The sequence below is a fragment of the Triticum urartu genome, chromosome 5A, assembly GCF_056163025.1.
Source record: "Triticum urartu cultivar PI428250 chromosome 5A, HENAU_Tu73, whole genome shotgun sequence".
NCBI lineage: Eukaryota > Viridiplantae > Streptophyta > Magnoliopsida > Poales > Poaceae > Triticum > Triticum urartu.
The window spans coordinates 669,635,047-669,652,938 of record NC_141877.1 but is presented as its reverse complement, the minus strand read 5'-3'; the positions used below and the strand labels follow the sequence as shown (position 1 = coordinate 669,652,938).

General features: G+C 51.5%; 1 protein-coding gene across 1 annotated transcript in view; it reads left to right on the top strand.

The window, feature by feature from the left end:
* Positions 1-8,399: 8,399 nt before the first annotated feature.
* LOC147973942 (uncharacterized) overlaps positions 8,400-17,892 on the top strand; it is a 47,631-nt gene continuing 38,138 nt past the window's right edge. The window contains exons 1-2 of the mRNA XM_087524847.1: positions 8,400-8,891; positions 9,207-9,381. Of these exons, the coding sequence (XP_087380973.1) occupies positions 8,400-8,891; positions 9,207-9,381 (667 nt within the window). The remainder of the gene's footprint in view (positions 8,892-9,206; positions 9,382-17,892) is intronic.

Genomic DNA, 17,892 nt, shown 5'->3' with positions numbered 1-17,892 from the left:
TATCACCTGATACTCACTACCCTTAGATATGGTGCCAGCCGTCGATATTGAGTCTTGGTGGTGCAAATAAATGAGGTGAGTCATTTCCTTGAGTACCGGTGAACTAGATGAGAGGCCAAATATGTGAGAACGAAGAGATGAAACCACAATGAAAAAAACTATGATGTTCTTATTTCTGGACGTGCCTGTTACTTGTGTGCATCTTTTTCGAGCATCTCCAACAGACACGTGCAGGCGCGGCGCGCTAAAAGTTTTTTACAGCCCTGAAATAGCGCTTTTGCACGCCGAACTAGTCAGTTGGTTCATCAGGCGCTCAAAAAATTTAGCGCGCGAGAGTGCCGCTTCAGCAGGCACCGTAAAATAGAGCATGCGAGCCCAGCACAAATAACATTTTGCATTCAATGTGAAACAAAGAAGATCAAACACATACAAAATAAATCAACAAAAAGAAGTTCAATTATTATTACAACTCAAACAAATAATTAAAGTTCAATACAATAAATAGTTCATGACCAATACAACAAATTTAAAGAGAATAGATCTCAGATCCATTCCACACCCTGCGAAAGAAATCCTCAGAGCTCGCTAAGAGGAACCACTCCAACATGGCTAGCGCTCCCAGCTCTTCCTCTCGTCCCCACGGCTCCGAAAAAGGTGATTGGGAGAGATGCTCCATATCTCACGGTCAGCTGATGAAGCTGCAAAAACAGGGCTTTCTTCCTCCCGCGGATCTAGTCCCCGTCCGAGAAGGATTGACGTCCTTCAACGACGGGGTTCAGGCAGAGAATTTCCCCAATCCGTCCAGGGGGAACGAGTATGCTTCGTTCCCTTCTTGCTAAGAGGCGTCGGATTTCCAATCCATCCCTTCCTCCGAGGACTTCTGGAGTATTATGGCCTCCAACTGCACAGTTTCACTCCCGCCTCCATCCTGCACATCGCGGGTTACGTTGCTCTATGCGAGCTATTCCTCGGCTGTGAGGCCCATTTTGAATTATGGAGAAAACTATTCTCGTCCCTCGTAATCAAGGGGGATCAATATTCAAAGTGGGAGGAGCCGAAGTGTGGCGTACGTATTGCCGGGACCGGATACCTGTCCGGCACGCCGAAGAAGGCTTCCGAAGAGTGGCCTTCTGAATGGTTCTATATTGACGATGTTGCTCTTCCTGACCCAGTCCGAATGGGTCTCCCCGAATTTTCAAGCGCTCCATTGAAGAAACGCCACATCTGGCATCCTCGGAGCCTCGAGGAGGAGGATAGCGCGAAAGTCAGTCAGTTGATGGGCAAGATTAAGACGCTCGCCCAGTCCGGATTATCAATAATCGAGGTAATGGCGATGTCCATAGTGCGGGGGGGGGGGGGGGGGGTTCCAACCACCCCAATACAGAGGGCTTACCATGTGGCACTACAATGGGGAAGATGCCGCCTCACGCTGCGGTCGGAAGGGTCCAAAAACCCCCGCCGCTTTGGCCAAAATATTGGCCAAACTTTACAAAGGGGCGAAGGAGGAGTTCACTCGTCTCCAATGTCAAGATGGATTTTCCATGTATAATCCTCCTAGCTGGTAAGCTCCAATCCCACCATTTTACTCCTCTCCCTGAATCATTTTTGATGGACAGTAACCTATCCACTTGCAACAGGAATGAAGGAAGGCTACCGAGGGGATCCATAGCCCCGCCCCCAGCCAGAGGGTCACAACCGGGACATTGACCCTGGATTCGAAGAAGATCCGGACATATTTGTGGAGCTCGAGGATGGAGTATTCTATCAGACGAGCTATGATGGTACGGAAGTACCCATCATCGCCGATTACCCCGGCCTCCTCCCTGCTTCGCATGAAGTAATTTAAAAGACACCTTCTTCGAAAGAGTTTCCTTATTATGCCTCACCCACCGCACTATTTCGTGTTCCAAAGGGGAGGCGCTCGACGTCACTACGTGCACCAGAAGCGTCTCCGAGGAGAGCGGCGCCCGCATCGAGCACATCTTCGAAGAGGAAGGCAAATGATAATACGTCAGAACCTTCATCAAAGAGGTAATGCTTTCTTTTCAAGAATACATCTTCTGATCGCCACATCAAATCGTGATGCCATTCGCCGCATTCTATCAGGAAAAGTGTCCGCCAAACTATGTCCGGGGATCCTGCCGGTCGTGCCTCCACTAGTCAGGTTCCAGACCATGCCCTAAGGACGGGGGCTGACACGGGAGTGGCGCGGAACTGTCCTTCCACAGAGGATTCAGACGATATATTCGTCACGAACTCTGAACTGGAGAGCGCCATGAATCATCGTCGTCGGAGGGCCGCTCTCCGTGACCCCGACTTTTCAACGGAGGCATTCGATGCCTTCAGCTCGGCCGATGCGTACATCCGAGCTGCTCGGGATGGGCTTGCCAGAGCCACGGACCAGTATCTAAAAGATATGCGTGTAAGTGTAGATTTAATAATCATACACCAGTAGCCCCCGAGACTTAAAGCAGGTGATACAACTGATTTAAGGATCATTGTATAATCAGGCACTTATGGAGAAGAATAGCCTGCTGTCTCAAGAGCTGGAAAAATGTCAGACTCAACTAACTGCGGCTACCACCGAATTGGAAAAATCCAAGGGGGCACCACCTGGTAATGTTTCTCCCTAGCGGAAAGAAGTATAATCATACACCGGTTATATTAACACTGTTGTGTTTCTGCTGACAGAAGTAGTAGAGCAACTGAGAGGGAAACTGAAGGACGCCCAAGCTGGTGAACAAGAGTCCAAAAGGCAACATGCGGCAGGCGAGCATGTGCTGACGCAGGTCAGGGATGAGAGGAACAAGCTGCAGGTCTCATACCCAACTGGGCGAAGAACTAAAAGATGTTCGAGCCCAACTAGCTGACGCCGTGAAGGAGAATAAGAGGCTATAAGGCGGCATATTCAGTATGCTTTTCAAACTTGCCTCCCTATAATTCGGTGAGGGCCGAAACTGACAGATTTATGTCTGCAGGTATGCTGACTGGCTGTCCTAAGGAAGAAATGTCCGGATCTCAAGGCGACCTGCTACAAGAGCTATCCCAGATGCACGAGCGAGTTCGGCAGGCAATGCGTCGTGTTGTCAAGGCTTTATGACCATCCGCCTCTCCTCCAGGAGGTATGGCAGAGCTCGTGGAGCTGTTCAAAGGGGCATAGTGGCATATTCGATTATGGAAGATATCAGCCTGCCGGGAAGGTGCGCGAGAGGCCTGGGCCATGGTAAAAACACGGTATACAAAGCTTGATCCGAATCATATGGCCCGGGTCGGACCGCTAGGGTCAGATGGGAAAAAAATTCCTGATAATTTGGTATATGACCAAGTAGAAGTAGCTGCCAAATATTCCCAATAGGATTGTAAGCTAGACAGCCTGTTGGACGGTATAGAGGAGGAAGTTTTTGTGTCCAAGTGACTATGTACTTTCCTTAATATATTTGTTCCTAGCCAGATTGTAAAATGATTGTCATGGCCGACCTTTTCTCTTCGACCTCTAGACCCGAAGGTGCGGAGTGTTTCTGAATACTCAAGCGGTAAAATAGACCGGGGTATGCGTGGAAACCAGGCGTAGGGGTCATAGTTGCTTGAACAGACAAGTTGTATCCGGCTAGCTATGTTATATTACATTGTGATTGTAAGAAACATCTTCCAGAGAGATTAGTTCCGTTAAGGGTTCCTTTCCCTAGGTATGCATGCGTTAATATGCATGTCCGAACTGTGATTGAAAACATCGCAGTATAGTTAACATCTGGGGGTTCATAGTGGAAGAAATGTAAAACATCTTTAGTCCGCCGACTGAATATTCCCTTAAGAACGCTAGCTTTCGGATTCACCCAGTCTGAGGTACACATCCGGATGGCCCGACAGTAACAATCGCAGAGGTGCTCCTTTTATGCCCTAGCCGAACTAACAGGAACATAGGGCATAAGCACAGGAGCCAGGCAACCTAGCTTGGCCAAAACTTAAGTCATATCGATGCATATAATGGCAAAGAAAAGGTACATATGAGGAAAAACACATATGTGATGAGCTTGATGCTCGAAAAATAATGATAATAAGCTTCTGTGCAAGAAGCCCCCAGGTATAATGGACGTACACATTTGAGAATGTGTACGTCATAGGTATATAGTTTAGCCGCACGAAAGCTTTAATGCTAATAAAAGAGGGAAAAAAGAGAGGATAAAAAATAATGTAAACACTAGGGAGGAGGAAGCAAACGAAGGGTTTGGCGCTAGGCATAGAATCTTCGGAGTCTGGCCGCATTCCAGGGGTTTGGTTCGAGGCGGTTGTCTGATGCATCACGCAGGCGGTACGCTCCTCCAGTGAGAACTTCGTCAATGATGAAGGGACACTCCCACTGGGCTTGAGTCTGTCCTTTTTCTTCTCCGGCAAGCGTAGACCGAGTTCGCCAACATTGTAAGTCTTGGCCCGTACTTCTCTGCTTTGATATCTGTGGGCCTGCTGTTGATAAAATGCGGAACGGGCTTTTGCAATGTCGCGCTCCTCCTCCAGGGCATCTAAGCTATCCTGCCGATCAAGCTCGGCCTCTCTCTCTCTCTTCGTACATGCGCACTCGAGGTGAGTCATGAATAATGTCGCAGGGTAACACAACCTCTGCACCGTACACCATGAAGAAAGGTGTATATCTAGTAGTGCGATTGGGCATGGTCCGCAGCCCCCAGAGTACGGAGTCGAGCTCCTCAACCCAGTGCTTTTCTGATTCTTTCAAAGACCGCACTAGCCTGGGTTTGATGCCGCTCATAGTAAGACCATTGGCTCGTTCGACTTGACCGTTTGTTTGTGGATGATAGACGGAGGCGTAATCGAGCTTAATGCCTACATTAGCACACCAGGCTTTCACCTCATCGGCTGTAAAATTGGAGCCGTTGTCGTTGATGATGCTGTGTGGGACACTATAACGGTGCACAATACCGGATATAAAGTCTATCACTGGTCCAACTTCGGCCGTTTTAACTGGTTTGGCCTCTATCCACTTAGTGAAATTATCTACCATGACTAACAGATATTTTTTCTTATGGCTGCCTCCTTTAAGGGTCCAACCATGTCAAGCCCCTAGACCAGTGGGTGGCATATGGCTTTGGTTGGCGAAAAGCTGGCATCCGACACAATGTTGGTCAAGGTCCTGAGCATCTGCTCGGGCCGTCGGCCAATAGAAGCATGTACGGAAGGCCTTGCTTACAAGGGCCTGAACTGCGGCGTGGTGACCACTGAGACCGGCATGAATCTCAGCTAAGAGCTGCCGCCCCTCTTCCTTGGAGATACATATTTGCAGTACTCCGGTAGCGCTTTTCTTGTAGAGTTCTCCTTCGTGGACCTTATAGACTTTCGAACGCCGAACAATGCAGCGAGCCTCATTCTGATCCTCAGGGAGCTCTCGCCTATTGAGGTAGGCCAAGAAGGGTTCGGTCCATGGGGCAATGACTGCCATTATAAGATGGGCCGAAGGTGTTATTTCGGTGGCTGAGCCTCTGATGATATCACTATGTTCGGAATCTAGGGTTATGGTCGGATCCGGACTGACGTTGCCACTCTCCCCTTGCCACACCACGGATGGCTTGAAAAGCCTTTCCAAAAAGATGTTAGGTGGGACGGGGTCGCGCTTGGCGCTGATGCGAGCAAGGACATCCGCCGCTTGATTACTTTCTCGAGCCACATGGTGAAACTCGAGCCCCTCGAACCGAGCCGACATTTTGAGAATGGCGTTACGGTAGGCCTCCATCTTCGGGTCCTTGGCATCAAAATCTCCATTTATTTGAGATATCGCGAGGTTGGAGTCCCCGCGCACTTCCAGGCGTTGTATGCCCATGGAGACAGCCATCCGAAGACCATGCAATAAGGCCTCGTATTCGGCTGCATTATTGGAGTCTGTATATAATATTTGGAGTATGTACTGAACTGTATCTCTGGTGGGGGATGTTAAGACAACGCCCGCCCCTAAGCCCTCCAGCATTTTGGAACCATCGAAGTGCATGACCCAGTTGGAATATGTGTCGTACTCTTTAGGGAGTTCGGCTTCCGTCCATTCGGCGACGAAGTCAGCTAGTACTTGGGATTTGATGGCCAGGCGTAGCTTATATCTTATATAAAATGGGAGGAGCTCAATGGCCCACTTGGCAATCCGGCCCATGGCGTCGCGATTGTTTATTATGTTGTTCAGTGGAACTTTGGAAGCCACCGTGATCGAGCACTCTTGGAAATAGTGTCGTAGCTTCCGGGATGCCATGAAGATCGTGTATGCTATATTTTGAGAGGGTACCGGGATTTGCATGGATTTAGGATAGTGGATAGGTAGTATACTGGCTTATGGAGCGGGAATTTGTGTTCGCCCTCCTCTCGTTCGACGATGAGTACTGTGCTCACCACCTGGTGTGTTGCAGATATGTATAATAACATTGGTTCACTGACGCTTGGTGCGGCTAGGATTGGGTTGCTTGCTAAAAGAGCCTTTATCTCTTCCAATCTGGCCGTTGCTGTATCTTTCCACTCGAAGTGATCGGTGCGTCGGAGAAGCCGATAAAGTGGCAATGCTTTTTCTCCTAGTCTAGAGATAAAGCGGCTTAAAGCTGCCACACATCCAGCTAGTTTTTGGAGCTGTTTAAGGTCTGTTGGTGTAGCCAGTTGTGATAAAGCTCAGATTTTGGCTGGATTTGCCTCGATTCCTCTACTGGAAACAATGAAGCCCAGTAGTTTTCTAGAGGGGACGCTGTTGGGGATATGACTACTAGGCATGACCTTCCCAGGAGGGGCCGGGTCAATCACAATGGCGGGTTACTTAAATAAAGCCCGAAGAGTATACAGAGGTGATGGTTTAAGGATAAGGCTTGTAGTAGGCCCAAGCCCAGAGGCGGCTTAAGGCCCATGAGTATAAACCGTCATGTATGAATACGACTTGTAAAGTAAGGCATGTAAAAGACGTCACCGAGCCGGACATGTTGTATGAGCCGGCCGGGACTCTGTAGGCCGCAGGGCGGCAACCCGTGTATATAAGGGGATGACCCGGCGGCGGCTTAGGGCAAGAAACAACAGATCGAGTGCCAAGCTAGCGTATTTCGCTCCTTGGTCATCGAAACCTAGCAATACCACATCAACTGGACTATGCTTTACCTTCACCGCAAGGGGCCAAACCAGTATAAAAACCTCTCGTGTCCTTTGTCCCGATTAACCCCTTTCAGCTTCCTAGTTGCGATGGCTCCACGACTAAGTCCTTTCACTAGGACATCTGCCATGAAAATTCCACGACAGTTGGTGCCCACCGTGGGCCAGCGCATGGTGGATTTGAGTTCTTGAATGGCAGCTTCGAAAGGCTCAAGGGATACGCTGTGGGACGGATGACCAAGAGTCATCGAGGCAAGATCTACATCGACAACGAAGGCTGGGGCCCCGATGTCGGCTCAATTGAGTACAGGTACCGGGTACCCTTCGGCGGAATCCACGTCTTCATCGGCCGGATTGGCGAGTCGAGCCCTGAGCCGGACATCTGCACCGACCTCATCGAGACGGCTCAGCGTGTGAGACCCACCCGGACTCAGCCCACCGTGAGGCGTGCCTTAGCGGGTTGCATCCATGGAGGGGAGTTTTTTGAAGGATCTGTGGATGGCGGTGAGACGGCCATCAATTCGGATGGTGAGTCGTCCACAGGCAAGACAGATTCATTGTATCAACTACAAGATGGTGGGCTTGGGGGCTGTTCCGATGGCAGCAGTATTCCGGACCCCTTTGAGCCGCCGAATAGAGCAGGGGTCTTCATGGCTGGTACACAGCCTGCCCAAAACTCTATGGCTGCGGCAGCAATAACCACCAGGGTGGCAGCGGCCGGGTCAGGAGACCCTGTGCGCCCGCCGGCTTAGGTGCTGATGGATCTCATGGATAGGATGACGGCCCTGTTAACCGCCGTGGTTGAACCGACGGATAAGGCTCAGCATGATGCGGAGGTAGCGTGGCTACGTGAGGAGGTAGCACAGGCCAAGGAAAACTTGGCGGCGGAGGAGGTCAAGATGGCAGCGGAGCGGACGACTTTGGACACCCGGGCTCAGCAACTTCAATCAGAGGCTTTTCGGCTCACGATGGATCTGAACGCGTCAAACGAGGTCATGAGGAGAAGGCACCAGAAGTCTCAATCATGTCTGCCTCTGACTTACGATCCTAGGAACCTCTTCCACACACCCGGAGCCGGTCCCAGTAATCCGCCGGAAGCAAACCGGATTGCAACACCCGGGACTAGGGTGCCAGGTCAGCCGCAGACTATGGAACCCCCTCAGGTGAATACTGTTCCACCTCGTTATACACCAACACCACCGGGTCATTTTCCTAGCCATCGGGAGAATCTGATCGCTGCATCGACACGTTTGGCGGCTCTCCCCATGGAAGGTGACTCTCCAATGGCGATCGAAACACGAAGGGTCAGAGAACTTCTTCAGACAGCTCTGGCACAGCAGGAGTCATATTCTTATAGTCGGTACAGGATTCATTCAACCCCTCGCCCGAGCCGGAGCCCGAGCTACAGCAGGCATATGGATTCAGCGGCCATGTCAAGCAACGCCCAACGCCGTGACCAGCCACGCAGGTATGACCTGGCGCGTGATGGAGCTCTTAATTTGGTTGACCAGGATAGGATCCGCCAAGAGGCCGAGCGGGCGGTTCAACAGGCAGTTGAGCAGGCGGCTCACCAAGCTTTTCTGGTTTATCCGACGACCTCTGTTGAAGTAGGTGTGGCCACAAGGATACGAGGTGTCCCTTGCTTGGTGTCGGCTCTACGTAATGAGCGTTTACCAAAGGATTTCAAGGGGCCTCAGAAGGTACCTAATTACACAGCTGGCATACAACCCGATGCATGGATTGAAAGTTACGAGATGGCCATGGAGTTATTGGAGGTCAGTGATGCAGCGATGGCCATGCACTTCACCATGATGTTGGATGGAACAACTTGCACTTGGTTGAACGCGTTGCCACCCAATTCCATCGGCCCATGGGCAGAGTTAAAGGCCCGGTTTATTCAGAACTTCAAAGATACATGCAAGCAACCCATGTCGATTGTGGACTTGACTAATTGCAAGCAAGAGGAAGGTGAATCCACGACCCATTGGGTGTGCTGGGTAAAAGAGATAATACATTCATCTCATAAGATGGATGCCAGCTCCGCGGTCTTAATGTTGGAGAAAAAATGCCGTTTTGTACCTCTGAAACAGAAGCTGGGGCGGCTCAAGCGTGATTGCAATGACATGGGACAGCTGATGGCGGCTCTGGTCAAATACGCCGATTTTGACAGTACCAAGGATCCAGCATCTGACGAAGAGAAGATAGGGAAGGGAAAGAAGAACGGCAACGGTAAAGGTCATCAGCATAATCCAGCAAATCAAGGAGGTAATAATAAACGTAAGGCTGACGGTAGTTTGGAGTTTGTGGCTAACATCAACGCACAGGGCAACAATCAACGGCGTAAGGGGAGGTGTTAGTGTCAAAACCGGCGGATCTCGGGTAGGGGGTCCTGAACTGTGCGTCTAGGCAGATGGTAATAGGAGACGAGGAACACGATGTTTTTACCCAGGTTCGGGCCCTCTCGATGGAGGTAAAACCCTACGTCCTGCTTGATTAATATTGATGATATGGGTAGTACAAGAGTAGATCTACCACGAGATCAGAGAGGCTAAACCCTAGAAGCTAGCCTATGGTATGATTGTATCTTCCCCCTATGGACTAAAACCCTCCGGTTTATATAGACACCGGAGAGGGCTAGGGTTACACAGAGTCGGTTACAATGGTAGGAGATCTACATATCCGTATCGCCAAGCTTGCCTTCCACGCCAAGGAAAGTCCCTTCCGGACACGGGACGAAGTCTTCAATCTTGTATCTTCATAGTCCAGGAGTCCGGTCGAAGGTATAGTCCGGCTATACGGACACCCCCTAATCCAGGACTCCCTCAGTAGCCCCTGAACCAGGCTTCAATGACAACGAGTCCAGCGTGCAGATTGTCTTCGGCATTGCAAGGCGGGTTCCTCCTCCAAGTACTTCATAGAAGATTTTGAACACAAAGGTAGTGTCCGGCTCTGCAAAATAAGTTTCCACATATTGCCATAGAGAGAATAATATTTACACAAATCTAATCTGCTGACGTATTTCGTAGCGTGACATCACACCACAGCCAAGTCTTTATTCGAATTGTTTTACTGTTCCACCTCAGCGCGTTTAGCGAGGCGGTTTCCTTGGCACGTCTTGTCAAAGCAGAGATCGTGTCCCCTTATTCCGGGATTCTCATCAATACGGGCGTGGGTAACCCAACCGCGCCATTGACTACGGTGCTTGGGAGATAAGCGAGTTTTACCAGGCTAGTGGGGACGCATAGTCGTGTCCGCCCATATAAGGGGATAAGTATCCACCTTTTCATCCACGCCTTCTTCCTCCTTTTCCTATCCATTTCCGCGCACTCGAGCTCCAGCGCCCAAGTCCGCAGACCCCACCTCAACCTTCTCCAGCCATGTCCGGAGAGGGAGGCAAGTGGATGGTCTCCTCCATCACGGAGGGACACATCAAAAAACTGAGGAAGGCCGGATACTTGTCTAACGACATTGTGCACCGGCTTCCCGAAGAGGGACAGCTCATCTCCACCCCTAGGCCCCATGAGAGGGTGGTGTTCCTCCCCCATTTCCTCCGCGGACTGGGCTTCCCTCTCCACCCATTTGTCCGGGGGCTCATGTTCTACTATGGCCTGGATTTCCATGATCTGGCCCCGAACTTTGTCCTCAACATCTTGGCGTTTATCATCATGTGCGAGGCTTTCTTCTGCATCCGCCCCCATTTCGGCCTATGGCTCAAGACTTTCAATGTCAAGCCGAAGGTGTTGCGCGGCACCCAGGCGGAGTGCGGAGGCCCCATGGTGGGCAGGATGCCCAACGTCCTATGGCTCGAGGGCTCCTTCGTGGAGTCCCTAAAGGGGTGGCAATCGGGGTGGTTTTACATCACCGAGCCGCGCGACCCTGAATGGGTCCCAGCCCCCGAGTTCCGATCCGAACCCCCTACGCGGCTCGCCTCCTGGAAAGAGACGGTCCTGTTGTGGGGTAAAAAAGGAGAGCTGGCCGGACTCCAAACATGCGTCCAAATCCTGGTGGACAAGAAGCTCAAACTTGTCAACGTAGTCCAGGTTATGCTCATCCGCCGGATCCTCCCGTGTCAACAACGGGCTTTCAACCTGTGGGAGTTTGACCCGGCGCGGCACTGAACTCTGAGCAGGCTCTTCGACACGACATACGAAGATGCCTGGAAGGTGCTTTTCAAGGGCGCTGAGGCCCCCGCATCCGCTATCGAGGATCGCGGATTCAGCACGCAGCGTCACGCTCATGCGGTAAGCTATTTTTACCTTTTACAGGGTATTAGTTTTTCATAGTTTGACTCCATGCGGGATCTAAGCTCCCTTACCTTTGACAGGATTGGCAGGAGACGTCTCGACAAATCAACTGTCCGGCTCCTTTGCCCGAAGGCCCAGCGGACGCTCGCTTGGCGAAGCTGCTAGTTCCGGCACCCTATGTGGTGCCGGAGAAGAAGGCCAAGAAGAAGGCCACGGGGACTCGAAAGAGTGCCCGGCGCCAGGAGGTGTCGGATTCATCATCTGACGACTCCAAAGCGCACTCCTCCCATAAAGACGAGGAGGAGGAAGAAGAGACCTCTCCCCCTCCGGCGGGGGGAGGGAAGAAAAGGAAGGCCGCCCCAACTGGGGAGGCCGAAGGGTCCAAGAAGGGGAAGACCCCTCCTCCGGACTACTCCACCAACGCCGACAACGGCGAAGAGGAGTGGCCGCACAGGGCCAAGCCCCTGGCGAGATCGTAAGTATCCGGATACCAGAGTGATTCATAGTATTCCCCCATTGCATAGATTTTCCTAACGTCGAACATGTTTATGCAGTCCACCCAAAGACTGCTCGACGTGTCATCGAGCGGTTCCCTGGATTCGTCGGATGTGAATTCTCTTCCGACGGCTACCTCCCCCCATCCTACGGACGACGCCGCGGTGGCGTCCCAACAGGTTCCAAGCCAGGAGGAGGTGGTCTTGGAGGCGCCGCAAGGCGACCTCCCGGACTCCAGGTGTAAAGGGGATAGAACCCCCAAGGGCTCCAAGTCCGGCCTTGAGCCGGACACCGCGCCGGAACCTTCAACGGTTCCGGACTCTAGTAGGCAGCCTCCTTCCAAGAGGAGCAAGCCTACCAAGCCAGCGACCTCCGTCCAACCGGAGGCACCGGACAATTTGCTGGAGGTGCTTAACGGCGCCTCCATCGACGAGGAGCACCGCACTATTATGAGTGCGGTGATCCAGAAGGTTCAGTCCGCCAAGAGCGGACTGACTGAAGCCTGTGCCAGCCTTCTAACAGGCTTTGAGGTAAGTAAAGAATATGTAAAAATATTACCGCATAGACAGTAGCCCCTGATGCTCTGTTCAGCGTTCGGAAAGAAAAGCCGAATAGAGAATTTAATAACATTCGCAGGAGTCTAACATAATCAAGTCAATATGCGTATGCAGGCTTCGCTGCTGGCCTCCGCCGCACTGACTACGGAGGTGGATACGCTGAAGCAAAACCTCGCGCGGTCCGAGAACGAGCTCGGCCATGCCAAGAGGCAACTCGAGGAGAAGGAAGGTAAGTAATACCTTGCGCAAGTATATAGAGAAGATGTGGTTGCAAAAAATGACAGGATCAACGTGCTATTATAGGGGCCACGACCGAGGTGGCAATCCTTAAGAAAGCGTTGTCCGAGGTCGAAAATATAGTGGCCGTGGAGCGCATAGAGAGAGGGAAGCAGGAGGCGCGGGTGGAGGAGGTGCAGAAAGAGCTCCAGGCTCTCGTGAAAAAACACGAGAGTTTGGAGCTTGACTCAAAGACGCAAGCGTCCGAGCTTGCGGCAGCCCTTAAAAGCGCGAAGTCTGCCAAGGCCGAAGCCCAGAAAGCCCTCCAAGAAATTGAAGCGATGAAGAAGATAGCGGCGGGTAAGGCATTCATTATGCAAAGCAAGCACGTGAAAGTGAATTACTTGTTACTTACCCGAGTCCGGAGCTCTCTAGGAGCATTCGCAGATTTGCCCCGTAGTGCGTCTGATGCCACCGCCTACTACCGATCCGAGGAGGGGAGCTCTACGGAGAAGGTGTTCTGGTCTCAGTATGCTGAGGCCGGACACCTGGTGCCTTTGAGCGACCAGCTGAAGCAAATGGTCGAGCTCCACAAGATAGCCGAACAAGCCATAAAGGGCCTTGTAGTTCGGCTTTGGCCTGGAGAGGCTCTGCCTGGGAGCTACTTCGGGCTGGTGAGGCGGCTGGTGGATGCCTGTCCACGGCTTGAAGTAATCGAGCGCTCCGTCTGCATCGAAGGTGCCCGTAGGGCGCTTGCCCGTGCTAAAGTGCACTGGGGCAAGATGGATGCGGAGAAGCTGGTGAAGGACGGGCCGCCGCCGGGCAAGGAGCATCGCGTCCCGGAAGCGTATTATGAGGGCGTCCTGAAGGGTGCCCGCCTTATAGCGGATGAATGCTCCAAAGATGTAATTTTTGAGTAAACTCGCATTTGTGATCCTGTACGCTGAAAACTTGTTCATATGCGCTAAGCAACGCTTTTGAATTTAAAATATTACCTTCTGTGCGGCCGTTTATCAAATTTGAGAGATGGCGAGTCGTCGGCTTCTGCCCCCGTGCCACGAGTGCTGGGGTGTTCGGGATAAACATGAGCGCTCTTTTTCCCATTCTTGGGTCCTTCGAGGGAGGCGCTCAACACAACAAACAAGGCAATCGGACTATAATGCTTGAACACTCTCACTTAGCCATAGAATTCTATAATTTTAAATTTCGGCGAAGCCCCTAGTGTTCGGAAGACCGAGTTCGGGGCCCTATCCACGCCTAGGCCGGACAAAGCTGACTCCTCGCTCTAAGCGGCATAAGTCTTTAGGAACTCGAAAACCTCTCGAATAGCGACCAGCTCTCGCCTCATCATGATGGTCAATTTTAGCTTTCTCTACTGAGGTACTTAGCCCAGCTCAACTGGGGCACAATCGCAGTAGTTCTCCTAGTGCTACCTTAGCCGATATAACGGAACGTAAGGTACCAAAACATAGGAGCCGGGCAAACCCAACTATTGACCCAAGACATGATTCAGAGCTGATGCATATAATGCTATAAGTTTGGGGTGCCGCACTTGTGAAAGTGTTCGGACTTCTCACACCGTATTGTGGGGTACTTAAGCACCTGGTGTATTGGCCGTACCAAAGTGTACGGGTGCAACATGTCATTAATGAACATATATTCGTAAAAAAAGGGTAATGCAATAATAGACGGAAGCTATGCATTGTTTATTTAAAAAGGCTGCGATCAAAGTAGAACGATACAAATAGTGCAATAAGCAAAAGATGGGACTATTTAACATGTCCTTTCCAGGGGCGAGCTGCGGGATGTTATGTGAAACAGGTATACTGCTCATCATAGAGACCACCTTAGAGTTCCATAGTGCGGCGTAGCTTTCTGCTTCCCTGGTTGTATCGTTTGTGCGACAATTGTACTGCCGGAAAAGCCTTCCGAAGAATGGAGTCCTGAAAATAAGAGAAAATTAAGAAATCGGCAACCCCTAGTGCGGTTTAAGCCGCGTTTCGGGCGTGCCGTGATGGTGCCCCTCCCCCTGTGCCCATGGTATTTCCAGAGCGTAGTTATGTACGCGCAACACTGGTTTCGCAAGTTCGCGAGGGCTGGGGTTGGGGCCGCATTGCTACACTTACTCGGAACATGCCAGGCGGTCTTGTTGTAGGTTACTCCGGGCATGCTTGACGGTGTCCAAACGTTTAATGGCCGGATTGGAGAATTGCCTTGAGAGGCTGCTTTGTACTTCCGCTACGATAGCCGTCATATGCTCCTCCGTTCGGAGAGAGCGTTCGGTGTTTCCATTGACCGTGATGACTCCTCGAGGGCCTGGCATCTTGAGCTAGAGGTATGCGTAGTGGGGCACCGCATTGAACTTGGCAAATGCGGTTCGCCTGAGCAGTGCGTGATAGCCACTGCGGAACGGGACTATGTCGAAGATTAACTCCTCGCTTCGGAAATTATCCGGAGATCCGAAGACCACTTCAAGTGTAACTGAGCCTATACAGTTGGCCTCTACACCTGGTATGACACCTTTAAAGGTCGTTTTAGTGGGTTTGATCCTCGAGGGATCGATGCCCATTTTCCGCACTGTATCCTGGTAAAGCAGGTTCAGGCTGCTGCCGCCGTCCATAAGGACTCTAGTGAGGTGAAATCCGTCAATAATTGGGTCTAGAACCAATGCGGCGAATCTGCCATGACAGATGCTAGTGGGGTGGTCCCTTCGATCAAAAGTGATTGGGCAGCAAGACCATGGGTTGAACTTTGGGGCGACTGGCTCCATCGCGTATACGTCCCTTAGCGCACGCTTCTGCTCCCTCTTGGGGACGTGGGTTGCGTATATCATGTTCACCGTCCGCACTTGTGGGGGAAAACCTTTCTGTCCACTATTGTTCGGCGGGCGGGGCTCCTCATCATCATCGCTATGCAGCCCCTTGTCTTTTCTTTCGGCATTCAACTTGCCTGCTTGCTTGAACATCCAACAATCCCTGTTGGTGTGATTGGCTGGTTTTTCGGGGGTGCCATGTATCTGGCATGAGCGGTCGAGTATTCGGTCCAAACTGGACGGGCCCGGAGTATTTCTTTTGAATGGCTTTTTTCGCTGACCGGGTTTAGAGCCTCTGAATCCGGCATTAACTGTCGTATCCTCAGCATTGTCGCTGTTAATGTGGCGCTTTTGCTTGTTGTGACGAGACCTGCCACTGCTGTCCTTGGTATCCGAATTACTAGGGCTCTTGGTCATGTTATTGCTGCGAGCTAGCCAGCTATCTTCTCCCGCGCAAAAGCGGGTCATAAGTTTCGTGAGAGCTGCCATAGATTTCGGCTTTTCCTGTCCTAGGTGCCATACAAGCCACTCGTCGCGGATGTTATGCTTGAAGGCTGCTAGGGCCTCTGCGTCCGGACAGTCGACGATTTGATTTTTCTTGGTTAGGAACCGTGTCCAGAATTGTCTGGCCGATTCCTCTGGCTGCTGAATTATGTGGCTAAGGTCATCGGCGTCTGGTGGTCGCACATAAGTGCCCTGGAAATTGGCGAGGAATGCGGTTTCCAGGTCCTCCCAATAACCAATTGATTCTGCTGGCAAGCTGTTAAGCCAATGCCGAGCTGGTCCTTTAAGCTTGAGTGGGAGGTATTTGATGGCGTGTAGGTCATCACTGCGGGCCATGTGGATATGAAGGAGATAGTCCTCGATCCATACCGCAGGATCTGTTGTGCCATCGTATGATTCGATGTTCACGGGTTTGAATGTTGGAAATATGCCCTAGAGGAAATAATAAAATGGTTATTATTATATTTCTTTGTTCATGATAATTGTCTATTGTTCATGCTATAATTGTGTTATCCGGAAATCGTAATACATGTGTGAATACATAGACCACAACACGTCCCTAGTGAGCCTCTAGTTGACTAGCTCGTTGATCAAAGGATAGTCATGGTTTCCTGACTATGGACATTAGATATCATTGATAAAGGGATCACATCATTAGGAGAATGATGTGATGGACAAGACCCAATCCTAAGCTTTGCTCAAAGATCGTGTAGTTCGTTTGTTGTAGCTTTTCTGAATGTCGAGTATCATTTCCTTAGACCATGAAATTGTGCAACTCCCGGATACCGTAGGAGTGCCTTGGGTGTGCCAAACGTCACAACGTAACTGGGTGACTATAAAGGTACATTACAGGTATCTCCGAAAGTGTCTGTTGGGTTGGCACGAATCGAGACTGGGATTTGTCACTCCGTATGACGGAGAGGTATCTCTGGGGCCACTCGGTAATGCATCATCATAATGAGCTCAAAGTGATCAAGTGATTGATCACGGGATCATGCATTACAGTACGAGTAAAGTGACTTGCCGGTAACGAGACTGAACAAGGTATTGAGATACCGACAATCGAGTCTCGGGCAAGTAACGTACCGATTGACAAAGGGAATTGTATACGGATTGATTGAATCCTCGACATCGTGGTTCATCCGATGAGATCATCGTGGAGCTTGTGGGAGCCAACATGGGTATCCAGATCCCGTTGTTGGTTATTGACCAGAGAGGCTTCTCGGTCATGTCTGCATGTCTCCCGAACCCGTAGGGTCTACACACTTAAGGTTCGATGACGCTAGGGTTGTAGAGATATTAGCACACGGTAACCCGAAAGTTGTTCGGAGTCCCGGAAGAGATCCCGGACATCACAAGGAGTTCCGGAATGGTTCGGAGGTAAAGATTTATACATAGGAAGTCCAGTTTCGGCCTTCGGGAAGGTTTCGGGGTCACCGGCATTGTACCGGGACCACCGGAAGGGTCCCGGGGGTCCACCGGGTGGGGCCACCTATCCCGGAGGGACCCATGGGCTGAACTGGGAGGGGAACCAGCCCCTAGTGGGCTGGTGCGCCCCCCTTGGGCCTCCCCCTGCGCCTAGGGTTAGAAACCCTAGGGGTGGGGGCGCCACCCTTGCCTTGGGGGGCAAGGCACCCCCTTGGCCGCCGCCCCCCCTTGGCCGCCGCCCCCCCCTAGGAGATTGGATCTCCTAGGGCCGGCGCCCCCCCTAGGCACCCTATATATAGTGGGGGGGGAGGGAGGGCTGCACACCCAAGCTCCTGGCCTCTCCCTCTCCCTCCCGTGACACTCCTCCATCTCCCAGCGCTTGGCGAAGCCCTGCCGAGATCACCGTTTCTTCCACCACCACGTCGTCGTGCTGCTGGATCTTCATCAACCTCTCCTTCCCCCTTGCTGGATCAAGAAGGAGGAGACGTCTCCCAACCGTACGTTTGTTGAACGCGGAGGT